General features: G+C 34.2%; 1 protein-coding gene across 5 annotated transcripts in view; it reads right to left on the reverse strand.

The window, feature by feature from the left end:
* The window catches only part of anks1ab (ankyrin repeat and sterile alpha motif domain containing 1Ab), a 28,688-nt gene extending 4,657 nt beyond the window's left edge, over positions 1 to 24,031 (reverse strand). The window contains exons 1-14 of one of the 5 annotated variants that reach the window (XM_052559584.1): positions 23,557 to 24,031; positions 21,810 to 22,160; positions 13,578 to 13,644; positions 8,675 to 8,790; positions 8,081 to 8,179; positions 7,618 to 7,764; positions 7,421 to 7,528; positions 7,139 to 7,309; positions 6,058 to 6,189; positions 4,628 to 4,699; positions 4,405 to 4,488; positions 3,988 to 4,125; positions 2,700 to 2,879; positions 1,017 to 1,115 (exon numbers count right to left, since the gene is read on the reverse strand). In XM_052559584.1, coding sequence (XP_052415544.1) covers positions 1,017 to 1,115; positions 2,700 to 2,879; positions 3,988 to 4,125; positions 4,405 to 4,488; positions 4,628 to 4,699; positions 6,058 to 6,189; positions 7,139 to 7,309; positions 7,421 to 7,528; positions 7,618 to 7,764; positions 8,081 to 8,179; positions 8,675 to 8,790; positions 13,578 to 13,644; positions 21,810 to 22,160; positions 23,557 to 23,604 — 1,812 coding nt within the window. In that variant the 5' untranslated portion in view covers positions 23,605 to 24,031. The remainder of the gene's footprint in view (positions 1 to 1,016; positions 1,116 to 2,699; positions 2,880 to 3,987; positions 4,126 to 4,404; positions 4,489 to 4,627; positions 4,700 to 6,057; positions 6,190 to 7,138; positions 7,310 to 7,420; positions 7,529 to 7,617; positions 7,765 to 8,080; positions 8,180 to 8,674; positions 8,791 to 13,577; positions 13,645 to 21,809; positions 22,161 to 23,556) is intronic. The other 4 variants (XM_052559583.1, XM_052559585.1, XM_052559586.1 and 1 more) reach the window with 4 other exon arrangements.
* Between the last annotated feature and the right edge of the window lie 236 nt (positions 24,032 to 24,267).

Genomic DNA, 24,267 nt, shown 5'->3' on the forward strand with positions numbered 1-24,267 from the left:
CTAATAATTTTAAAGACATTGCTCCAGGCATGATAAACCCAATTTGAAAATTGTGTAGTGATCTGTAAAGTACATCTATAATTGAATAAATCTCCTGAAAACATGTCTAGGTCATATTTCACTCCAAAATCCCTTCAAGAATATACATTTTGCATACATTAAAATGAGCCTATGTTTAGAACCATTAGAGTTCTGCACTGTGACATTTTTTCCAAGACAATTCTGCACAAAATTTGAATTACCATAATAGTGCATATGGATGTTTTTGTTTTTGTTTTTGCTGTATTATTGTAAGGATTAAGCAATATTAAATTAACTGCAATGAAGTATAAATGCTAAAATATTTAAACATTTAAAAAAAAGTTTTTTATAATATAACAATTTAAATGTATGTGTATGTGATTGTCTGTGCATACACACACATATATTGTATCTATGTGTTTGTGTGTGTGTGTGTGTGTCTGTGTATATATATATATATATATATATATATATATACACACACTTTGTAATAGGCCTTATTTTTTGCAATTTTTCAACACTTTTTGCCAATATAATCATTAAATAATAATTTTCTTCATGCAAGATATAATATCTTATTTCCTTTTGACTCGAGTGAAATATCACCTGGACAGGTATGTTCTTGACATGTGAGATTTGCTTAAACAAACCTACTCCGCTGACATACTGAGAACATCCTCAGACCAAAGCAAGAATTTAGCAATGACACAACATATCTTCATCCTCCTTCATTCTGTACATGATTGCAACCTTTAAATCCTCTTGAATTTAAACAATTTAATTGTACCACACTTTAAAGTTGTGACCTGTTGCTAGTGTCAACCAAAAATGTACATGGGGGGGAAAAAATAGGTGGATAACAGTGAAAACTGGAAACGTAAGAGGAAAATTAGTAAAGTGAGTAAGTGGCAGGGAAGAGAAAGCCAGAGACTTAACAGGAAGAAGAGTGCTGGAGAATGTGAGGAAGAGAGAAAGAGAAAGAGAAAGAGCAGAACCTGAACTCCAGGGCTGATAGAGGGCAGCGGGAGGTAGGAGGAGCGGTGGGCGGAGCACGTGTGACAGTAACAGCAGCGGCATTCAAGCACAGGTGCACCCTGGGAAGGAGGACCGGGCAGAAGCACAGAGACAGATTACAGGCTTACGGCAACCAAATAAAGTAATATAAGACATGAAAAATATAACAGGACTGGAGGTGACACCTCTCGACACAACTAAACCTGTGGGCCATTTCTACAACGCAGTACATTTTTACCACGCCATCATATATGTCTAAATAAAATAACAAAACATTTGAAATATGGAAATCACATGATCTTGGTGGATTTTAAATAGTTTCACTATCATGGTTTTAGCTGATTTTTTTCATCCTGCACTTATAACATAAACATTTTTTTCTAATTGCACTGAATATTTGAATATTTCTGAATGCACTGTAAGTCGCTTTGGATAAAAGCGTCTGCTAAATGCATAAATTTAATTTAATTTTTAATTTAATTTAATTGATATGTTTTCTTGGGAATAGATTTTATTTTTGACAATTTTTTTTATATTTGCTGTATCACTCTTAAACATTCAATCCATTTTGAAAACATTACAGCAATTAGTATGATATCAACATTTCAGAATCAGAACTTTTTAATCTCAAAATGACTTAACTTAATATTTCCCTCTTGTTGACACTGTAATATAAGCTAACTATCAGTCCCTTGATCAACAACGAATAACTTTAGCTTTTAATTTCCTTCATGTTTATTGTCTTGCAATTCTGCAAATAATCTAATCATTTTTAAGAAAGCCTGTGCTTGACAATCATATCATTAAACATCTGCTTTATCCTTTTATAGAAGCCTTAAAGTTCAGAAGGAACTGCAGAATAGAAATGACCAAAGGATTTACACTCAAATTTAGCTTCTCGAAATCAATCGCACAAATAACATTGCAGCATGTGCTGTGATTTTTCTGTGTCAAAAGTGACTCAAAATCCCCAAATGTAATATAGACGTTTTTTAAAGCAGAAAATAATGCTTGTGAAAACAATCTGTGACCAAGGACCTTAAGACATTTATGAAAAACCTTTAGAAACTGAGTCAGTTGTACCTCTATACTTCACAGCCATTAAATATGACATTTACTCTGACTGAAGTCTATCGATTCGGTCTATTTTTATTTATTTTCTTTTTGTATTTAGGTTTAAAGTTTCACGGATAACATCTGTGACAAGCTGTCGTTTAACACACAGACTCATTTTGACCCACAGTTTGTAAAAGCAAGCAAAAATCATGTTTACAGTGATGCACTCAAAATGAAGGAAGATATATTGCAATAAACTTTAAAATACAGAAAATGCACAAGGTTTCTAACGTAGAAAAAGACTTTAGTTACATGAGACTTAAAATCCTTTAATGTACCAGTAACTTTTCCACGATATGCACAAGGATACCAATATCTGGGAGGTTTACATAAACAGAACTACATCCCACCACTATATACTATTTAGACAAATGTAGAACTCAAATATAACATATGTATATATGTGCTGCTTCTGCATTTAAGGCCTGTAGACATCCATTGTAAGTGCAACACTGTAAATACAGTTTTCTGAGGTGATCAAAAATATGTGAACACAGTATATTCATGATAATATGATATCAGATAACATGTGCTGAAGTCATACTCACGGTGGAGCGGCGCATGCTATTGCGGGACTGCGAGGTGGGCCTGTTGGTCTTGGTTTCTATGTTTTCGGAGGCTGGACCAGCATACGAACTGTGACGACGGGCTTTCTGTGCCTGGAGTGCCATCTGATATGCCACCTCAAACGCCTGTCCCAGCGTCAGGATGATCTCATAGGTCTGTGTCTGTACGGAGAGTCATTTAATAATCACACAATATGTGATTTCACTCTCAATAAGGCCATAAAAAGTGGCAGAGGAAACTACATTGGACTCATTTTCACATGTGAAGAGGACAGCCAATCACAACAGAGCTCATTTACATAAAGCAGTATGCTTTTTAATTTTAAGGGTAAAATAGCTAGTATTGGGGAAAATATTAAATTAAATTGTCAAATCAAAATTAAAATCCTACGTACAGTAGATTCAATTCAGTCAGAAAAAAAATATTAATAACAAAATAAATAGTAAATTACATATTAAATTAATATCCTGTGTAGATTCAATTAAGTTTATCAGAAAAACATTTAGTTAAAAATATTAGAAAATGTATGTCCTGTGTACATTAAAATCATTACTTCAGAAACAAATTAAATTAAACATTCATATTTATATTTTTGATTTTAGCAGCTTGCTGTCATTACTCCAGTCTTCAGTATCACATGATCCTTCAGAAATCATTCTAATATGCTGAATTATTATAAATTTTGTAAAGAATTGTGCTTCTTAATATATATATATATATATATATATATATATATATATATATATATATATATATATATATATATATATATATATATATATATATATATATATAAAATAAACTGATATTTTTTCAATATTTTTTAATGGACAAAACAAAACATTGAAAAATAACTATAAAAATAAACTATTAATTTCTACTGACTAAAATTTCGACAAAAAAACCACTGACCTTAACTTTTGAACAATACTTTAATCAGCAAGGATGTGTTAAATTGCTACAAAGTGATAGTATAGACATATATAGTTGAAAAAGATTTATATTTTGAATAAATGCTGATCTTTTTAAGTTTTTTATACATCAACACACACATGCATTTGTGTTGCTCAATAAAATAATTTATTAAAGTTCTACTTACAATTATATCTAAGTCAGAAATGTCTTTTTTTTGTAATTTGTAGTTTGCATGCATGTCAGCTTAAGACCCTATTGTTTATATTTGTTCATTTACATTTCCTCAAATTAAGTTCCATAGATTTCCATAAATTCCCCAACCCATCTGCAAAATAATACAAAAATACCACCCACCACTCCTACTGTAGTGAAGACATGGCAGAAGTGATAACCAGACTTCAGATCTTTTGTGATGTATGCAAATGTGCAAAGGTCGTCCGGATCCTGGGCTGCACAGGAGATGTTCTGGATCTCATGCTCTGCAACCATTGCCTGCAAAAGTACAAAAATACTGAGCGAGTCCATCACAATTTTCAAACATCCGCAAAAAACATGAGCATTTCACTAATTCATAACCATAGGGCTATGCAACCATATATAACCATAATCAATCATTCATGTCTGTTCCACAAATAGTGCAGGATGGGTCACTGTCATACAAATCTCTAACTCTGATAGTGATGGCTTAGCAAACACAACTAATAACAGTTGGTTTAACCTCCTGAACCAATGTTAACTTTAGTTACAGTGTGTTTTAGCAGTTGCTCTTACCTTGGTGGCTGCGTCAACAAACTTGACTCCTTTGTAGGTGATGTTTAGTATTATGACGGGACCTTTCCTGTGATCCTTTGATTTCTGGTAAACATTAGATGGCAAGAATATATTTCAAAAATGATTAATGGACCAAAGCAGACTCACAAAACTGTGCACAAAACGTAACAAATATTAAAGACATTGTATAACAGCATATTGACTAATATATATGTATATGTACTCTTATTCTAGCGCAGGCCTCCTGTGTAGATTCAATTCCTCGTAGGTCTCGGATGATCACAGAACCTAAATACTAGAAAAGGAAGAATGAAAAATATATATAATTGCAATTTTATGAAATATTATTAAAATAACTTTTGGATTTTCTGTATATTCAGCATCATTACTCCAGTCTTCAGTGTCACATGATTATTTAGAAATCATTCTAATATACTGATTTGCTGCTCAAAAAACATTCCTGATTATTATCAATGTTGTAAACAGTTGTCCTGCTTTATATTATTTTGATTGAAACAGAAATATTTAGTAATATTATGAATCTAGAATTCTATTATTATTAATATATCTATCGCTATTAGGTTACATAATACTTCCTCTCTCAGTTTCATCCCAGGATTCACATTTTAAAAATAACAATGACGTTCAAAAGAGCACTTGAATTTTTAATGTGGTGCTCATTAATGGATCTTTTATTATTTAAATCTAGACTCTGTCTTACTCTGGTTTTTGATCTTGATGACCTGAGTCACAATCCTTTTGAAAATCCTTAAGGGGGTTTGAGCCGAACTGGTTAATGCACACACTCTGAAATATCTCTATTATCTTTTGGCCAAATCAATTTAGCTGAAACAGACCATCCAAGATGTAGATGAGTTTGTTTCTTAATGGAAACAGATTTGGAGAAATGTATCATTCCATCACTTGCTCACCAAATGCAGTGCAGTGAATGGGTGCCGTCAGAATGAGAGTCCAAACAGCTGATAAAAACATCACCATAATCCAGAAATAATCCATACCACTCCAATCCATTAATTAATGTCTTATAATGCAAAAAAGCTGTGTGTTTGTAAGAGACAAATCCATCATTAAGAATAAGACTATTAAGGCTAAAATTTGAGTACTGTATACATAATATTGCATTCTCCAGTAAAAAAAGTAATATTTTCTGAACCTGGAGAGAAATATGCTCAGTTTCCAAGCCAAAGTATTATGTAAGAGACTGTTTGAAGTTAAAACATCTTCATGATGGTTTTGTTGATTACAAACATCTCTCATTCTGACGGCACCCATTCACTGCAGAGCATCCATTGGTAAACAAGTGATGCAATAAATTCTCAAAATCTGTTTCCGTGAAGAAACAAACCAATCTATACCTTGGATGGCATGAGTGTATGTAAATGTTCAGCAAATTATCATTGATAGGTGAACTATTCCTTTTGAAATACTATGTTTTTTGTTGTTGTTTTTGTTTTTTTTCATCGAAACACAAACTTGAAAATACTATTTTACTCTGACAGGTTTTGAAGAAAGTTACTATCATACCAAGCCTTTGTTAAAAGCTTGGAATACATTCCTATCAGAAAACAATGGCATACAGCTATAAATCTATTGTGAAGTGAATAAACAGACAAATCCTCGGAAAAGACTTACTCTGGCCTCATAAACGCAGGACTCGGTGATAAGTTTGTCAGGGTGATGATGCCAGGTGGAGACTGTGGTATATGTGGCGGAGTGGCTGGAAGGGCGAATATTTAGACGCGAATGTCGATCTGCACGACGGTCCTAATAGAAAACAACAAATGAAATCTGAGTCAGTCACATCAATAAAAAAAACTAAAGATATACTGTATATTTATATTCAAAGTGGAGTTATTTAATGGTATTTTGCAGCATTTTACTATTGCTCCTGCATAAATTTAAAAGCATAATGAGTTTAAATTATTGACAAATTGCCTTATTTAAAAGCGGAATGAATTATTCATGTTCTGTGGTGTTCAGATGTGTTACTGTGCCCCGTGGTAATAGACATCAGCATTCAAACATGGACAAGAATGAATTCTTCACAAAGACCTCATAATCATTTTAACTCATTTGTTAGAGAGCATTTGGAAACTTAAATAGGAAATATTACTAAATATGTTTCATGAAAAATTTACTTTAAGTATTAAAAATAGCATTACAAATAACTCAAACTTGAACTGAAACTTCATTTAACAGAAATAAGCTTCTTCAAAGAAAAATATTTTTTGTTTTCTGTTATTTATGTTCGAAAAATTCACATTATTATTTTATTTCTTTATTGCCTTAATTTCTAAGAATTACAATTGCATCAGTGTTTGTTAAGAATCAGGGTTATTAAATTAAAACCATAAAAAATAGTGTTTGTTAATTGAAATAAAATAAATGTAAACTCAAATAATGTATATATATATATATCCTTTTCATTTAAGCTAGTTGCAATGGCAATATTTCTCATTTCTCATTTTAATTTAGTTTATCTTGATGTACTAAAATAACAAAAACAGACATAAAAAGACCCCAAAACTACTAAAAACAACAAAAAACACAATTACTAAACTTGATCTAAAATGTCTTTATCTATGGATTTTTATTTATTATGTAATGTGGAACTACAAGGTTTGCAACATTTCTCACAGAATGACTCCAATGTGATTCATTACTTAAAATGAGCCATTATAATCACAGTGGTCTTAGTCACAGAGGTGCTTACATGTGAGCGTGATCTTTCACCGAAGGAGCGAAGGGAAATACTGCCATCCTGATCCAACGCTCGACTCTTTCTGCCTGATTCTCCCAATGGAAGCAGCATATCCATGGAGCGACTGGTGTACGGATCCATATAACTGAGCGGTGATGTATTTTGAGACAACAGGTCCTGAATCTGATACACATTAGCAAGATAAATCAGATTTATTGTTATATGCGAATATCATAAATTGACATTTTATTAAATCCATGTTGGGCCTTAATGATGCTAAATTGTGTCTATAACCTTGAGTTGGGAAAAGCGGTTGGATTTCGAAGGTGCTTCCTCATACGGTCGCTCTGATATCGAGGCTATGATTCTTTTTCTGTGACCAAGAAGGCCAATTTTCAACACCTGCACAGAGAAAAAAGAGCTGTCATTGTATCAGATCACAGTACACACATCACACAAAGCTTACACAGCAGCATGAAAAGCACATTTACATTAACAATTTCGAGTTCCCACAGGTTCTTAACGCAGTCCAGGGTTCGGTAGCCGCTAGACAGGAAGTTGTGCAGATACTCTCCAAGACCCAGAGTTTCCAGCCATGAGGACAGAGAGGTGCTGCCGTCACACCCCAGAGCTTTCACCTAAAGGAGGAGAAAATGCCATCTCAAAATACATAGCATAAGATATATAATTCACTCTGAGAATCCAGGAGAGACATTTAGACACTTAAGTAATGCTTTAAATGTCAGAATGTGATCACATTTAATGACAAAATATCAAACCAAGTGTAAACAAAATCTTCACTTTCTGAGATATATTTGCAATAACTATTAACCAACCAGTCCCAAGGTCATTTTAAGTGGAAGTGGATGAAATGCATGCTATCTTTTTAAAAATAAATGCCACCTGGTTTCACACTTGATGCCCAAATACTATATAGGGACTGAAACACGCTACCTTTGGGAGGCTTTTTGCTGCATGAAGGATTTTCTTTCTGTGGCCTGGGTCGGTGATGCCAATTCCCTGAAGGTCCTGATCTTCCATCACATTACTCCCCTGAACGTATGCACATTCACATTAGCTTCTGATTTATATACATTTCTGCTTTACTTCAGTTTCTGAAAAATCAAGTGTTGCATAAAAGTGACAGCAGAGGAAGTTTGCTGCAACACTTTCAGGTACATCTAGTACTTGTGAACAAGAATACTCAAACCTGTAACCAATTACCTCTTAAGTATACACATACACACATAAACATATAAAACATGTATCTATATATCCATCTAGCTATATATATGCAATTATATATATATATATATATATATATATATGCAACAAAAAATTACATGCAAAACAAAAGAATACATAAAAAAAAACACTCATTCAAGGAAACATATATATATATATATATATATATATATATATATATATATAATACTCATAGAAAAAATATTACTTTTTATCATATTTTCAGTCAGAAATATAGAAACTCACCACATCCCCTGCCCAACCTGCTGTGTCAATCAATCCCCACACACAAAAGCCACTCACCATGTAGCGCAGGTCATCGAAGCCATTGAGCACCAGTTTGCTCTCGTACTGAGGAAAGCCCAAGTGTTCCAGCCACTCCCCCACTGACTGCTCCAGCACCCGGCTCCCAGCTGCATCTGCCGACAAAGGATGGCGTTTGAGCAGCGAAAAACCATTTAGCCTGTAGCAGCGGCACTCGGAGGCCGAGATGTGGCACTGCCACATCATCTTTGGCCAGCAGAGCTGAGGGCAGCAGCAGCAACAGCAAGGCAGTGTCCAGGCTTGAGCAACGGGCCTCCGCTAGACGCAGGGCCCCAGATATACAGACTAAACTAGTAATGGAGATTCCTCCACAAGCCCTCACTGCAATGGAGATGAGGGCCAAGGCTGATGGAGTATGGAGGTAGACCTTGGCAGGTAGTCCTTTAAAGAAGAGTGTCAAGTCAATTAATTGGGACAATTTGGCGTCGCTCCTCAAGAAGAGGGCAAACAAACAAAGCAATGTCTTCTCAGCTTTTCTGTGTCTGATTCAAACAACTGAGGGATGTCAGCACGTTGCCCAGACAGGAAGATCATAAAAGTTCAAGGACAGCTTTTGGCTTGCAGCAAAATATCGAGATCTACGAGAAGCTAGTAGGAAGTTGCAGGAAAGTGCGCCCTGCTTTGCCCCTGCTCTGCCCCTATGAAACGAACATTCCGCAAGGCTCAATAAAACAGACTTGTCCTTGAAATTGTAAGTAAAACCTCTTAGTAAAGCCCTAAGAACAGCTGGAGGGTAAGAATACTAATGTCACTGAGTTTGCTACAACAGAGTCATGGATCCTCAAACCAAGCCGTCCAACTCATTGATCAACAGTCCACCAAAATGCCACCAGAAGCCTTGCGTGACGACAGCTTGTCCTTCGAAAGATCTTCATGGCATATTTTTCCATTCCTCTCTTGAGTTGTTGATGAGGAATCCCTCCCACCATTAGAAAGCAGCCTGTTTGACCCCTTCCCCAACCAGTCAAAGTAACGTTCTGGTCACGGTTATCCAAGTACTCCTGGTCCTTCCAAGCTTAGACGCACCTCGCCGGTTAAACATACCAGAGCGGAATGCACCATTGAAATACAGTGGATACAATTTAAAAGAAACCCCGTTGATGGCTCGGTCCCTCTTCTTGCAGCCCTGCCCCCCTTGCACAGGTTGCTCCGTTCTTCTAGAAAACGCTCCTGAGGGTACTTCAGCTCCGATCGGGCAGCATTCCGGTCACGGTAATCCAAGGACTGCTGGTCCCTCTGAGCTTAGAGTCACCTCGTCGGGCAAACATACCAAAATGGAACACAGCATCAAACATAGGTACATCCAACCAAAATTAATGAGCTCCAACAATGGACAGATAACCCCATAAGAAAGCCCAGTTGGCGACACGGTCCCTCTTGTTGCAGCCCAACCCCCTGCTCTGGTCGCTCCGTTCTTCTTGCAGACGTTCCTAAGGGTCTTGCGCTTGGGGGCAAGGATTGCTGCATCCCTGTTCCGGGAATGCTCAGTCACAGCAGCAGCTGCATTCAGCGCTCACAAAGAAAAACATCCAAATGACACATTGCTCCATCGGCAGCGCATTGGCCGCGGCTGGTAATCACCATAAAGAGATCTCAGTTCAGCTGTGCATCATGTTCACTCACTGTTTCTGGCTTTCTTTTCTCTTCGACTTGCTTTTTAGCCAGTTCTCACTGACAGAGTCCTTTCCGAGAGCTCTGCAGGGCTGCCATATGCCGTCTGATGCTGAGACCCGCTGCACGGCATTTACGCTCCGCTCGTTTCCAAACCCCCCCTCCCTCACGTCTCTATGCCTCTCTTTCTCTGTCTGTCTGACATACACACACACTCTCTTGCTCTGTGGCGATCAATCCCCCCACCCCCTTTTCTCTGTCTCTCTCTTTCTCTCTGCCCCTCTATCTATTCCCCTCTCCCCGTACTGATTAAAATTGCACGCAGGCTCTCTGATCTTGCTGGTGCAGAAAGGACACCATCAGAAAAAGGAACAAGAGACAAACCCAAACCAAACACTACTGAGCTAGGATCAGCAAGGAGGAGAAAAATCCCGTACAGGTTCCTCTAACCCCGCACCCTGCAACCCCATCCCTATCCACTCCCCACTTAAGTGCTTCCAGAGCTTCAGCACTCTCTCTATGAAAAATTAAATCGCAGCCAAGCCACAAACCACGGTAAATCATCAGAGGAATTAAATTCATGAATGTGTCACTGTACTGGTGGGGAGAAGGGGCCTGGTTGTGCGTTAAATGTTAAGTCAGCGAAACGCACCATGCACATGCTGCACTCAATGTAATCCCACCCGTGCCCACCTTCACATTGAACCGAGTCCAATCGGCAGAATTCTGGTTTTCCAGACATGATCAAACTCTAGCACCCATGTCTCCTGCACAGACGACGTCGACCGCGTTTTCTGTAGCGTGATGTGGTCTAATTCAATGTCACACATGAGTGCTGCTTCATGCATGCATGTAGGGCATTATCTGCATGCAGCTGAGAGCAGGGGAATCATACTATCAGCCTGCCAGGGAGCTATTCACATGCACACACTGAATGAGTCTTGAAATGTAAAGTGCATCCAAACATCTGCGGACTCAAGAGGACCCTCACTTCTAAAGGAGGTTTAAGTATTGGGGTGCATTTTATTTATTGAGCAGACGTCTTTATCCAAAATAACAAGCAAAACAAGGAAGAACACTAAGAATTTAGTCAACAATATCAGCAATGCATCTATACTAAATTGGTATCACCATGTTTTTTTTTTGTAGACACTTTTATACGACATGAGCGAAATGAGGAAAAAGTAGCAATTTAGCAAAAAGGAGCCAATCATTTTAGCAGTGACAGCAGTTTTGTTTAATTGTACCATGGTGCTAACAACACTGTTGTCTCACACATAAAAAAAACATGCTTTTGATGTACCATGGTAGTATTATAGTGTCTTTAAAAAACCTTGGAATAACATGTAAATGCCACAATAGAATTGCGAGACATAAGCTAAACAATTTTTTTATTTAATTACCTTTTTTTATTTTGTGGCAGAAACAGCCTTCCATATACAGTATATATATATATATATATATATATATATATATATATATATATATATATATATATAAATCACGTTTCAGAAAAAACTGGCATTTTCATCACCAACAACAGCAAACATCTCAACAAGCATCTCATTACGCATAGACTGCCGTGAGAATTTTAAGGATAATGTCTCATTGTACAATAGCAACGTCTGCACAAGAGATCCTTCAATTCCTAAATAATTGTATCTCTCCTAGAAAAGTCCATTAAAATATAGTGCTCTCTCGCCATATATAGCAACTACCTTGGGAGGCTCCACTCAAGAATATCAAGTCCTAATTACTGAGTGTCCTTACGATGGCCACAGTAAATGGATCATGATCTCATCTTTTTAAAGTAGGCCCTCGGTGCCCATTGTGTACCGGAGGGTGTCTATGTCAAAATATCAGGTACAAAAATATCAGACAGACCCAATTGGGGTGAAAAGCGAGAGCATGTGCTTGAGAAAGAAAACCGCTGGTTGTTAAAGACACTAGTGAAACAGTTCTGACCCGAGGGATGATTCAGCCAAAGAAATTATTTTTGGGCTGTCACTGAGGCTACACTACTGTTTACATACTGGATTAATTGTTTAGACATATTTATATGATTATTTATAACCAGGCTTATAACCGCCATTAATCTAATGTTTTTGCCTTTAATGTGCCAAATGCTTTCATTTGCCTAAATATAAATTTTTCTTTTAAAGACATATTTGTTTCCTCTCTTAATAAAAACTAAAAAAAATAAATGCAACACAAAATAATGAATTCCTTCTCTTTTTTTCTCAGCAACTCTAAATTACCTAAAAGAAGCCAATCATTGTAGCATTTTTGAACTTATACCATGGTGAAATAATAACATCACTGTCTTTTGTACAGGGATAATACCATGTTTTTAACATACTACACTAGTATCATGGTATTCTTTGTACCTACTTAGTATAATAGTATTCTTTGAAGTACCTTGGCGTATAAGGACTTGGTATCACACCTAATCAGAATAGTATCAGAATTAGTATACTATTAGTATAATACATTATAATATTAATAGAAATAAAATCAATACAAAACTATATTACTATATAACCTTAAAACAATAGAAAACTAACTGTAATCTAAAATAATATTTATTAATAAATGCATTAATATTAATTTTATTTCTCTTGCAAAACGACATTTGTTTTCTTCCTTTGAAAACAAAAAAATACACATTTCACTGTGTTCATGTTCACTTTTGTAACATTATTTTGTTTCTAGGTTATATAGCTTTGATATAATAATTTTCAGCCATAACCCCCCCCCCCCCCCCCCAAAAAAAAAAAAAAAAATTTGCAAACCCTGTGAATTTAAGGTAAATTTCATGTCTTTATCTCAAAAGGTTAGAGTGGTTTGAAGTTAGTTTGAACACCCCGAAATTACCATTGTCATTATTTACTAAAACTAAAACTGTCAAATATTTTCAGCATTTGAAATATAGCTGAAATAAAATGAAATATGAATATTAAACTTAAGCAAGAAAAAAAACTAAAGCACATCAAATTAATATATCTTGAAAATATATATAAAAAAAAGGCTAACATACAGGATATTAGAAGATAAACTGAGGTCTAAACAACACTGGACTCCACTGATGTTATTTATGCTCCAGAGAAGAAAGATCATCATACAGGTTTGGCATGACATGAAGTAACTTTGTTTTTGCAAAATTCCTAATCCTAAATTTGAAAATCAATTAAGGTAACCAACTGCATACAGTAACTACTTTAAATCCTTTCAATACACAATTCATATATATGTAGCTTTCATATTTATTTACCTTCCGATGCAGGTTGATGCTCCTTGGACATCTCGATGTCAGCAATAAGACTCATGATCTTCTCAATCTACGATACAACAGCAAGAAAACAAGAGGTTATAAAATGCAGTTAAATATTTAATTTCACTGTAATCTGCCATGACAGGTTAGTCTTCACTTGACTTAGTTAGAACTGATTTTAATTCATAATTAATATGTGTTGTTTGCCAAGACAACAACACAGAAATCTAAATGCAGAAGAATGAGTCTCTCCTGGAGAGTAAAGAAGACTATTATCAGAGACACCTTGGTTTGGTAACAGCCAGAACTGTAAATGTTAACGAAAAGGAATCAGTGGAACAATTAATAATAATAAAAAACAACAACAACCAAACAAGCAAACCAAAATCACATTCATAAGAACAGTTTTCCACCCGTGTAAGAGCGTGAAGATTACTGTCCAATCAATAGACTTTAAGGAGAGGCCTGAAATAGAAAAATGCTGGTTTTTGATGTAATATTTAAAGTCTGGCAAACTCGTCTGCTGTGTGCTTGTGGCGTCAACATGCTGGCAAGCCCCTAGATTCATTTAGCAGTCAGATGCCACGGTCCACGTGCTAGATCCCCTCAAGCCATACAGGCCTTTGCATTTCCCACTCTCAAGTAACCTACATACTGTACTCACTTCCTTCTGTACACTTTTCATGTCTATCCATTATAGAATGCACAATGCATCATCATCACGCCCTTATATGGTACACTTCCCAGAATCCCTCAGCTGTCTGTCCTCATTCCAGGCTTCATCTGCTCATATGTGTTCAGAAGTACAGACATGTTACAGCTCACATTCAGAGAAGAGAAACTCGGCTGTTGTTGAAAGCAGGACTTTTATAATAAAAAATTAGGCTTCAAAATGAACTCTATTTACTTTCTTAGTGAACAATTCATGCTATTCCAAGGTAAAACCAATAAATTCCTATCATTTAATAAGAAATCCTAGACCACATACTGTTTTACTTGGAAAGGCCTAGCCATTGCAAACCCATTTTACTTCTGTAATATTTTTAAATATTGACTTCCAGATGGATTTATTAGTGATATACTGTTGGTTTCATGTCAGAAGCCCTTTATTGTGGTGGACGACAACTACTTTGCAAAATAATTTTGTGTAAATATAAAATTTACTTTCTATGTTTATCTTAACACAAAAATGCATCAGTATAAATTCCTATAAGTATTATACAGCGACCATCCTTTGTTTTGATTTTATATTAGGTATTTTTTTATTTAGATGCAAGTATAATTTAATATCATTAATCATTATCCTTAATAACACTGATATATTATGATATTTTTGCTAATATTTTTTATATTTTATATAAAAAATATTTTCACTTTAATTTAAGTTTTAGTAATAATGTTTGTCTTTTTTTGTCTAAATATTTTTTTAACATTTTTATTTATTAGTTTTAGTTAGATTAAATAATCCCATATCAGATTTATGACAAAAAAAACAAACAACATGTTTAACAGAGATGATCTACAACAACTGAAACTTTAACTTCAATTCTAAATCAGTTTCTGCCAATGCCAATTCTCTAAACAATGGGAGCAAAATGTTTAGTTTGTTAATCAAAAGCATTTTTAAACCAGAATATTCCTTTAACAACTGAAGGGTTGCAGATTTTCATTTACAAATATACAGTGTGTAAGAAGGACTTTGACTGCAGATTTCTTCTAAATGTGTAGAAACCTACACTTCAAGAATTCACTGAAGTGTAGACTTGAGAGAGACAGAGACATAGTGGAAGAGTTATTGCGGTCGTAGCCTCAAGCCACGGACTTCCAAAAACAGTTCATGAAAGGCCAGCATTTTCATTCTGCAGAGACAGCAATAATGAACATCACACAATGTCTAACCTAATGAGTGAATATGTAGAAGCCAGCAGCTTGAGAAAATGTGAAGTCGGGGGTAATAAAGATTTCATACAGCTTTGCATCCTCCCATGTGCCAGAGCAGTAACAAGATTACAGGCTTCAGAGACGGGAGTGATGGCCAGTGGCTTGCTGACACCACAGAGCCACTCTGATTAAAGACACCGCATGCGATAGGATCTCGTTCGGAAAATTACACACTTTGACATTTTACAGTTCATAAGAATGGAGAGAATATGAAGATATAAATGAGACCGTCAGTAGATACCTCTAAACTATTTGCATTTAACAATCTGTAACACCATGCACATCAGAATGTATCTTTTTGTTTTTGTGTATTAAAATAATGATAAAAGTTATAATCATATTAAATTATCCAAATGACTTAATTTAGTAAATCGTTTATTAATTAATTAAATTAATCACTGCAAGCCATATAAATAAAACATATAAAACCATTCAAAATAAAATGACAAAAAGTAATAAAATAAAATACAAAGCATTTACATAAATTTGAAGGTTTTTGTTTAGAAATGCTTTCTCATTTTGGGCCTGTAAATTTGACCTTAAATAATTATTAGATTAAAAGAAATTCTAATACACATGAACAAGACATCAAACTATGAGAAGACATTGCATACTTATAAATGCCTTGTTTCAAGTATTTACTGGGTAGTATGCATTCAATCTGCAATGTATTTCAATCATTTTTCTTTGGTGATAAGCAACAAGTTGTGCGGGTCATGACGCATGATTAAATGCATTAATGCTTTTAATGCATTATAATTACTTGTATTTTAAATCGGCAGCTTTAGTGTTAACCATTTGTTTTCTGTACTTGTACTCCTACATGCATTCTTGTATTCTTGTAAATGGAAATCAATGTCAATGTAAAAAATAAATGGCAATTGTAGCTTATTTGCAAAACAAATAAAGCTCAGTGAAATAATGCATGTGTGTAAAAAATGAGCCGTAAAGTCTCAGACAGGTGAAAGCATTTGCCGCCCACTTCTTTTCTCCCCGTGCACATCTTTCACTCGCCATCTGAAGATATGTTCCCCCTGACATCTTCCGCTTGGATATGAATTATGAAGAGACTTATATAGCCATCTGTGGAAAGTGTGTTTGACCATTCACTCAAACACAAAATTATCTTTAAACAGGTTTTCTGCAGAGGTGCTGAAACATTAACACACTGAACTAAAAGCTGCTATAGTCACACTGACAGAGTTAAAACTGTGCACACATTTTCATACATTTATGTTTGAACAATACTGTCAAGAAATTATTTCAGTATCAATGTTATATTGTGTTATTTTATTGTGTTTATTGTGTAAATCTCACTGATACATTTTTTATATTAATGTTTGAGTCATTTAATCATGTAAATCTATGTGGTAACAAAAACAACAATAAAAATACTATAATAAAATAACATTTATTTATTACTGTTTTACTGTGTAAACCAGTCTTGTAACTGAAAGTCAAAAAAATTCTATATATATATATATAAAATAAAAATAAAATTGAAGTGTTAACTTTTAATATATTCTATTGTGTAAACCTCTATGGCAACTTATTTTAAAATAACTTTAAATTATATTTCAGTATAAACTTTTAAGTCATTTTAACATGTAAACCTCTATGGCAACTGATATATATATTTTTTTAAATAAAGTTTTATATTTATTAATTGGATCATCATGTGCTGAATGCCTTGAGTATTGTGCGTCAAAAGTAAAATTTATAAATGTGAAAGGAGTGAAGATATTTCCTTATGAAATTAATTCCTCGTGAAGCCAATAAATTCAGGATCTCACACAAAACAAATGCCATGCCATACGCAAAACCATAAAACAATTAAACTGATCTGGAGAAGAAATCTTTAAAGAGAGCAAACAAAAGCTATGTCCTTGCTCATTTATGACCCTCTTCCTCCCTCTCCTCTATCTATCTATCTATCTATCTATCTATCTATCTATCTATCTATCTATCTATCTATCTATCTATCTATCTATCTATCTATCTATCTATCTATCTATCTCCAGCCAGGTGTGACCCAGAGGCCAACGAGAATCTAACAAGCCAAAAGTTCTTACAACTGATTTGAAGATTTCTTTGTTTTTCTTATTTTGGTATACTGTATAAGGTGAGTGACAAAACATTGCTTGGTGATTCTGTATCCACACACTCTATACTATGTATTTTCCTGAAGTCGGGTATGCATCCTTTGATGAATTTGATGTCTTGTATTGATTTGGTATCTTTGTATCGACTGTGTAAATTTGCATAATGCGTATTTACTTGACTAATAATCAATTGTTATATTTGATTTGTTCTGATCTCTTCTCAGATCATTTTTCAAGTAGGTAAATGTGTAATGGTATTTCTGCAAATCTGTGTTCAGGACAGATCATACTGCAGCACCAATGGATGAACCATGGGGAACACCATTATGCGCTACTGATTTCTGACTGTCACATGCATAACACTGTGTAACTCTCGTGGTTATAGGAGAAATACACTTTTTGTTATGAGCATGCAGTGTGCAGCTCACTTAAAGGTATTATAACCATTCTGCACTACCTGAGTAAGTTTAGAAATGACATGTTTGTGTCCGTGGGTTCACTATTTGTCGAGTGCAATTACTGTGCGATAATACTGAATAAAGAATTGAAAGTATGCGATTTCCAGAATACTCAAATATCTAAATTAATAAGGAATCGATATCTGTGATCAGCTTTTGATAAGAAATGTTGCCCTAATTTAATGATCACGTGAAATTGGAGTCAAATTGAACACGGAACTAGACTCAAATTTAAACTAAATCCTGATAAATTCAGCAGTGCAAGTAAAAAACCGAATATGCATTAAACCTTCAACCAGGCCGCTGGATTCCGCTTCTTGTGCCGGCGGATGGATTCATACATTACATTAAAACGTCTAAGCACTTTAGTTGGTCAGTCTCTTGCAAAAAAAACAACAACAAAAAACAATAACCATGTAACACATGGTACAGTGATTGTAATACTTAGAACTGAAAGAAAAAAATTCATATACCATCTTAGTAACATTGCATTTAAATCACATAAAAAATAGCATGGTAATACTGGAGACTGCCACAGTACAGGCCTATAGGAGAACATTTTTTATATCAGAGAGATCACACGGTTCAGAAGTTGTGTCCGAGGAATATTCATTACCGTGACTAACGCTCAAACGCTGATGCAGCTGTTTTGCGACAGGATTCGTTGTGAGCGTGTGCCAGCAGGCTGACTCTTTCTGCCTGTATATTAGCGCTCAGCTCAGAGTTGGTTTGTATTAGTGTGTTAACAACAGGACCACCTTATTCTTGCAGTCATTTCTCATTTTCTGTCTTCTAGATGTCATCTATATATAATGTGAAACAGGATGTTCTGAGAACAGGACACTCCTGAGCGCTGTATAGATGATCTGACAGCAGCTCTGCTAAACTGGTTAAATCTACAGTTTGAAAAATGCACCTAAATCTGATAATATAATCCTTCTCAGCAGAATCAGAGAATAATATTTCATAAAGCTTTGAGTATAAATGTGATCAAAGTTAAGAAGCAGTAAGTGTTTTTATTGCAAGACAGATAGTTTTGACTCTGAATTCTGATTGGACGAGCTGCGCAAGTCAAGCATTTGTAAAATAATGGAAATATGCACTCATGTGACTGCACAACTCAATTTAATATTAATGTGCCAAGTTACCGCATTATCTTTTGCGTTTAGCAATGACCTAGAAACCCTAACAAGAACCTAGAAAAACAACCTTGGATACCAGTCAGATGTCCACAAAAAAAGTATTATGGTTTTTGTTTTTTTATATTATAGATCTTATTAATAGGCTTTTCTTTTGATATTTTTAGTTTTAATTTTAGGGTTTATTTTGTTATGTATTTTTACAGTTTACGGTTAATTAATTGTTATATGTTCTTGTCATTTTTTGTGTATTTTTTAAATAGTGCTGTCAAACTATTAATTGCGATTAATCCCATCCAAAAGAAAAAGATTTTGTTCACATAGTATATGTTTGTGTATTGTTTATATTTATTATGTACACATAAATACACTACCATGCATGTATATATTTATAGATGTTAAATATATGAATGTTACGTTTATATATCAAATATATTTTTATATAAAATAAATTAATAATTAATCATTTGACAGCACTATTTTTAATATAACTATTTAGGTTTAATTAATTTTTTATTTCAATTTAGTGTATTAACTTAAAAATAAATTTAAATGTTTCCTTGATACCTAATTTTTCAAGTTTAAAAAATGATTTCCATTAAACTGAAATTGAACTAAGGCTGAAATATAAATTAAAATAAGGCTTAAAATAATTTCACGAGAAATATATTTTAAAAATAACAATTTAAATGAAAATCAGAAATGTTACATAACTGAAATAAATAAGTTTAAGCTGAAGTACTAAAATTACTAAAAATAAATGAAGACTATATACTAAAAAAACAAATAAATACTATTTAAAAAATAATTGTAAAAATAAGTCAATAAATAACCAAATTCTAAATTAAAAATTAAAATGAAACCTGAAAATATAAAAAATAAAGCACAAAATATTAATAATGCAATAGTATATAAATAAACCTTGTGGGCAAACACCTTACAACATCCAAGCAATCAAGTAATCCTAAACAAACACCTTAGCAATGCTATAACAATAACCCATAAAACCCTAGCAATCTGCTGCTGTTTGGTTTAAGCCACTCAAAGCAGTGATATGTCTGATAAAACACTTTGAGGTCCAAGTTTGGGTGGCTTAAGGCTTTGTCTTATTTACTAAAGATACAGAAACATTTGTCTAGCCTAGTCACTGTTACAAGTCTCAGCTGATGGCCCCAATAAAGGGGATCAGTAGTGATTGAATCACGTGTGTTTGTTACTGTGGTTAGCACGAGGTGTGAAGGCAGTGCTGCACTGTTTGGGCTGATGATAAGAAAGCTGAGGCGCGAGGAGAGAGGAGAGGAGAGGAGAGGAGAGAGGAGAGAGGAGCGCCTGTGTGTGCAGCGTGGGCCGATCCCTGGGAAGCTTCCTGAAAAGATGCGGAGTGACAGTTAAGGCCCAATTAGCCCCGTGTGCTGCAGCCAGCATAGAGCAGCAGAAGGACTGATGGGCCCAGCCAAGCGTTCAGCATTCAGCCACTGGCGCTGATACTGTCAGGACTGCCTCCCTTCCCTCTCAACCGTACGCACTGCCAGAGTTCATTTCCCACCCACAACCAGTGCTTTTAAAAGTAACACATTAGATTGTTGCGCTACCTATAATAAAAGTTCTAAAAATGAAACAAAAAGTTACATTGTTACTTTTTATTTTTAAGTAACATGACAGTTACAGATATTTCAGCTCGCTCTCTTAAAGGGACAGTGCAACCAAAAAATTTATATTCTTTCATCATTTAGTCACACGTTGTGTTATGAACCAGTGATATTTTAGTATTACTTACATAATTTTATAGTTTTTATTAATATTTTAAGTTTTTATATTTTTTTCATATTTTTGGTTAGTTTCCAAGAAAGCATTTATAAATTTATTTTAACTTAATCTTTTTTTCTTTTTAAACTTTTCATCTAATATTAATATATATATATATATATATATTTAAGCTTTATTTGAATAAATATATCGCTTTGTAACTTACTTTTTTATTTTAAATTAAAAATTTTCAACTTTAGTTAAGATGAATATGTAGGTATACTGGTATAAATTTCATAAAGTAACATGTTAATATTATTGCATTACTCCAAAAAAAAAAAGACCAATTACATGAAATTGTTACATGACTATGCTATGGTAAAGTGAGAGGAAGTTTTAAGTCAATAAATTAAAAGCACTCTTTTCAAAAATGCTATCACTACGCTTGGTTAGCAGTTAGTTTTTTTGTTTTTGGACAAGGTTTACTTACTATATCTTAGACATGATCATTTCTTATTATTATATGTTGAAAATGTTGAAAACAATTGTGCTGCTTTAAAAAACAGCAATGCATTTTTTCAGGATTCTTTCATGAATGGAAAGTTCAAAAGAACAGCATTTAAAAAATATATATATATTTTTTGTAACGTAAATGTCTTTACTGCATCCTTGTTAAACAAAACCATTAATTTATCTCAAAATAAAAATAAAAATCATACTGACCCCAAACTTTTGAATGGTAGTGTATATTAAAAGTAACTTTCAGTGCAAATTTAAAACTTTGAACAGTTTGTCTTTCATGTTCTCCCTCCCCTGCTCTTTAATCTGCAGTTCATCAGCTCTTACCTCGTCCCATTCGGAGGCAAACGATGGCATCTGCTCCATTTCCTTCCTCTCAGCAGCACAGTTGGACAGGGATTCGCTCCGGCCACCAACAGGCCCGTCGTCCTCACAATGAGGGGAAGCCAGCAGGTCGGAGTCTGATTTAGAAAAGCTGCGTGCCAACTTCAGATGCCCAGGTGGCTTCCTCGAAGCCTGCGGTGATGGTTCAGACGGCCCATCACTCTCAAACTGGTCTGGACGGGCCTGAGCGTCTGCTGCGAGATTGGACATTCCTGGCTTGGCGTTGTGGGTTTTTCTGTCTGGAAGCAGCAAAGCAGGGGTCTGTCTGGCGGTCTGGACACGAATCCTCTTTACCTGCGATAAGCAGACTATTAGTCCTTGTCCACCAGGTATTATTCAGCGTAAGCCCGTATTATCCATGGAATTAAACTTAAACTAGCAGCCTCCCGGATCTACAGCAGAACAAACCACTGTAAGCACTCGTGGTACTAGTGTTTTTCAACCAGGGAGGGTTTAGGTGCCTGATCTACATTGTCACAGGGGTCCACCCACAGTTTGTGTTCCTCTGCCCTCCCCTTGCCAAGAAACTCCATGGGTTTTTTGAAAAGGCTCTTTCCTTCCCCTCCCTTCCTCCCTGGCTGTCTGTCTGTTTGACTCACTACCGGTTCTCTGCAGTGCATAACTCAGAAGATAAAACAATTTAGCACAAATGAGTCAACAGCGTGCATTAAAATGTGCCTAATGCAGCTTGAAATAACATCAACTGAAACAATGGGGTTAGACTCTTATAAATAATTCAATACAATAATTGTTAAAATGAAAATTGTAACAATAAAGTGATGAAATAATTATTGAGATTATTAAAGTTCATTTTAGAACAATATGTTGAATGGTGTCAGGTCTTTAGTCTTACAAAATAAAAATAAAACAAAAATGTAATTCAAATAATAAAATACAATTTTAATGTAAATTTCATTCAAGTATTACAGTTTAATTTAAGATTTTTTAAACATTTTTATAAGTTAATTAAGTTTATTATATTATTAGATTATTAAAGTTAAATTTAGAACAATATCTTGAAATAGTTATTTGCCTTAGGGTTTATAGTCTTTACTGTATACTAAATAATATAAATTTAAAAAATGATAATAAAAAATAGGAAAATAAGTAAATTGTAATGTAATTTAAATAATAAAATTGAAAAATATAAATTGTCATTATGTTATCAAAGTATAATTTAAATAATAAAACAAACTTTTTTATAAAATTGTTAGATTATTAAAGTTCAATTTAGAACAGTAATTTGTCTTAGGGTTTACAGTCTTTACGCTTTACTAAATAATTTCATTTTATAATAATTAAAAAGTAATAATTTAATTTGAATAATAAAATAAACGTTATATTTAATTAAATAGTTAACATTTAATTTACAATAATAATCGTTTAAGGTCTTTATTCTAAAATTTTACTAAAATGTTCTTATTATTCTGTCTGTTATTAGTCTGTTCTTTATGGAATCTACAAAATAGTTGTGCAGTGAACACCAAAAAGGATTCTGAATTGCTTCTGATGTAATTTGGAACCATCTTTCCTTAATTAAATTTACACCATTAAAAATATATACTAACATCACATGTGTTTGTCACATATGTATATTACAATGTAAGTGCTCCAGAATAATATCTGCTCAGCCCACATCCCCATATCTAATGTGAAACACACACATTCTGCTTTATCTTAAGTTACTCACTCCTTGGTCTCCTGTTGTGGTTATAGTTCTCCCAGTCTTTCTTGTCATCTCACACTAGCTGACACAGCGATGGGTCCTAGATCCAAGACCTGGCCTTATTATTACTGACAGGCTGGCTAATCAGGTTACTGAGACTCTCACAGGGGATGGTGGGCCTGGTTTTTCATTTTATGTGATGCAAGTAGTGGAGTCATCCTCTGAGAAATTCTGATTCGAAATAACAGCACTGTTACAATTATGCAGCTAAGAAATCCAATGCACATTATATAAAGAAACAACGGGGTTAAACTCTTAAAGCAGTGTCCCTTAAAAAACTACATACAATAAATGATTAAATAAATGTAAATTATTTTAATTATAAAATAATTGAAGCAATTAAATCATTGAAAATATTCTTATGAATATAACTAAAACAAATAATTAATTTAAAACAATGCTTTTTACAACTGAATCGTGTGCACTGATAGTACAGGTATTTCTTAAAATAAATGTGATAATGAATTAATCAAATCATTTATTTTAATAATAACAATGTAAAAAATAATTAATTTGATTACAAATACTATTTTAAATCATTTTATTTATAATGTGTGCATTGGATTTCTTACCTGCTTACGTGAAAAACAGTGCTGTTATTTTAATTTATACATAAATATACACTCAGTTAAAGAATAAGGGTGCGTAAATCATTACTATGGTATTGCGACAGTG

This window comes from Carassius gibelio, chromosome B6 (assembly GCF_023724105.1).
Source record: "Carassius gibelio isolate Cgi1373 ecotype wild population from Czech Republic chromosome B6, carGib1.2-hapl.c, whole genome shotgun sequence".
Classification (NCBI taxonomy): Eukaryota; Metazoa; Chordata; class Actinopteri; order Cypriniformes; family Cyprinidae; genus Carassius; species Carassius gibelio.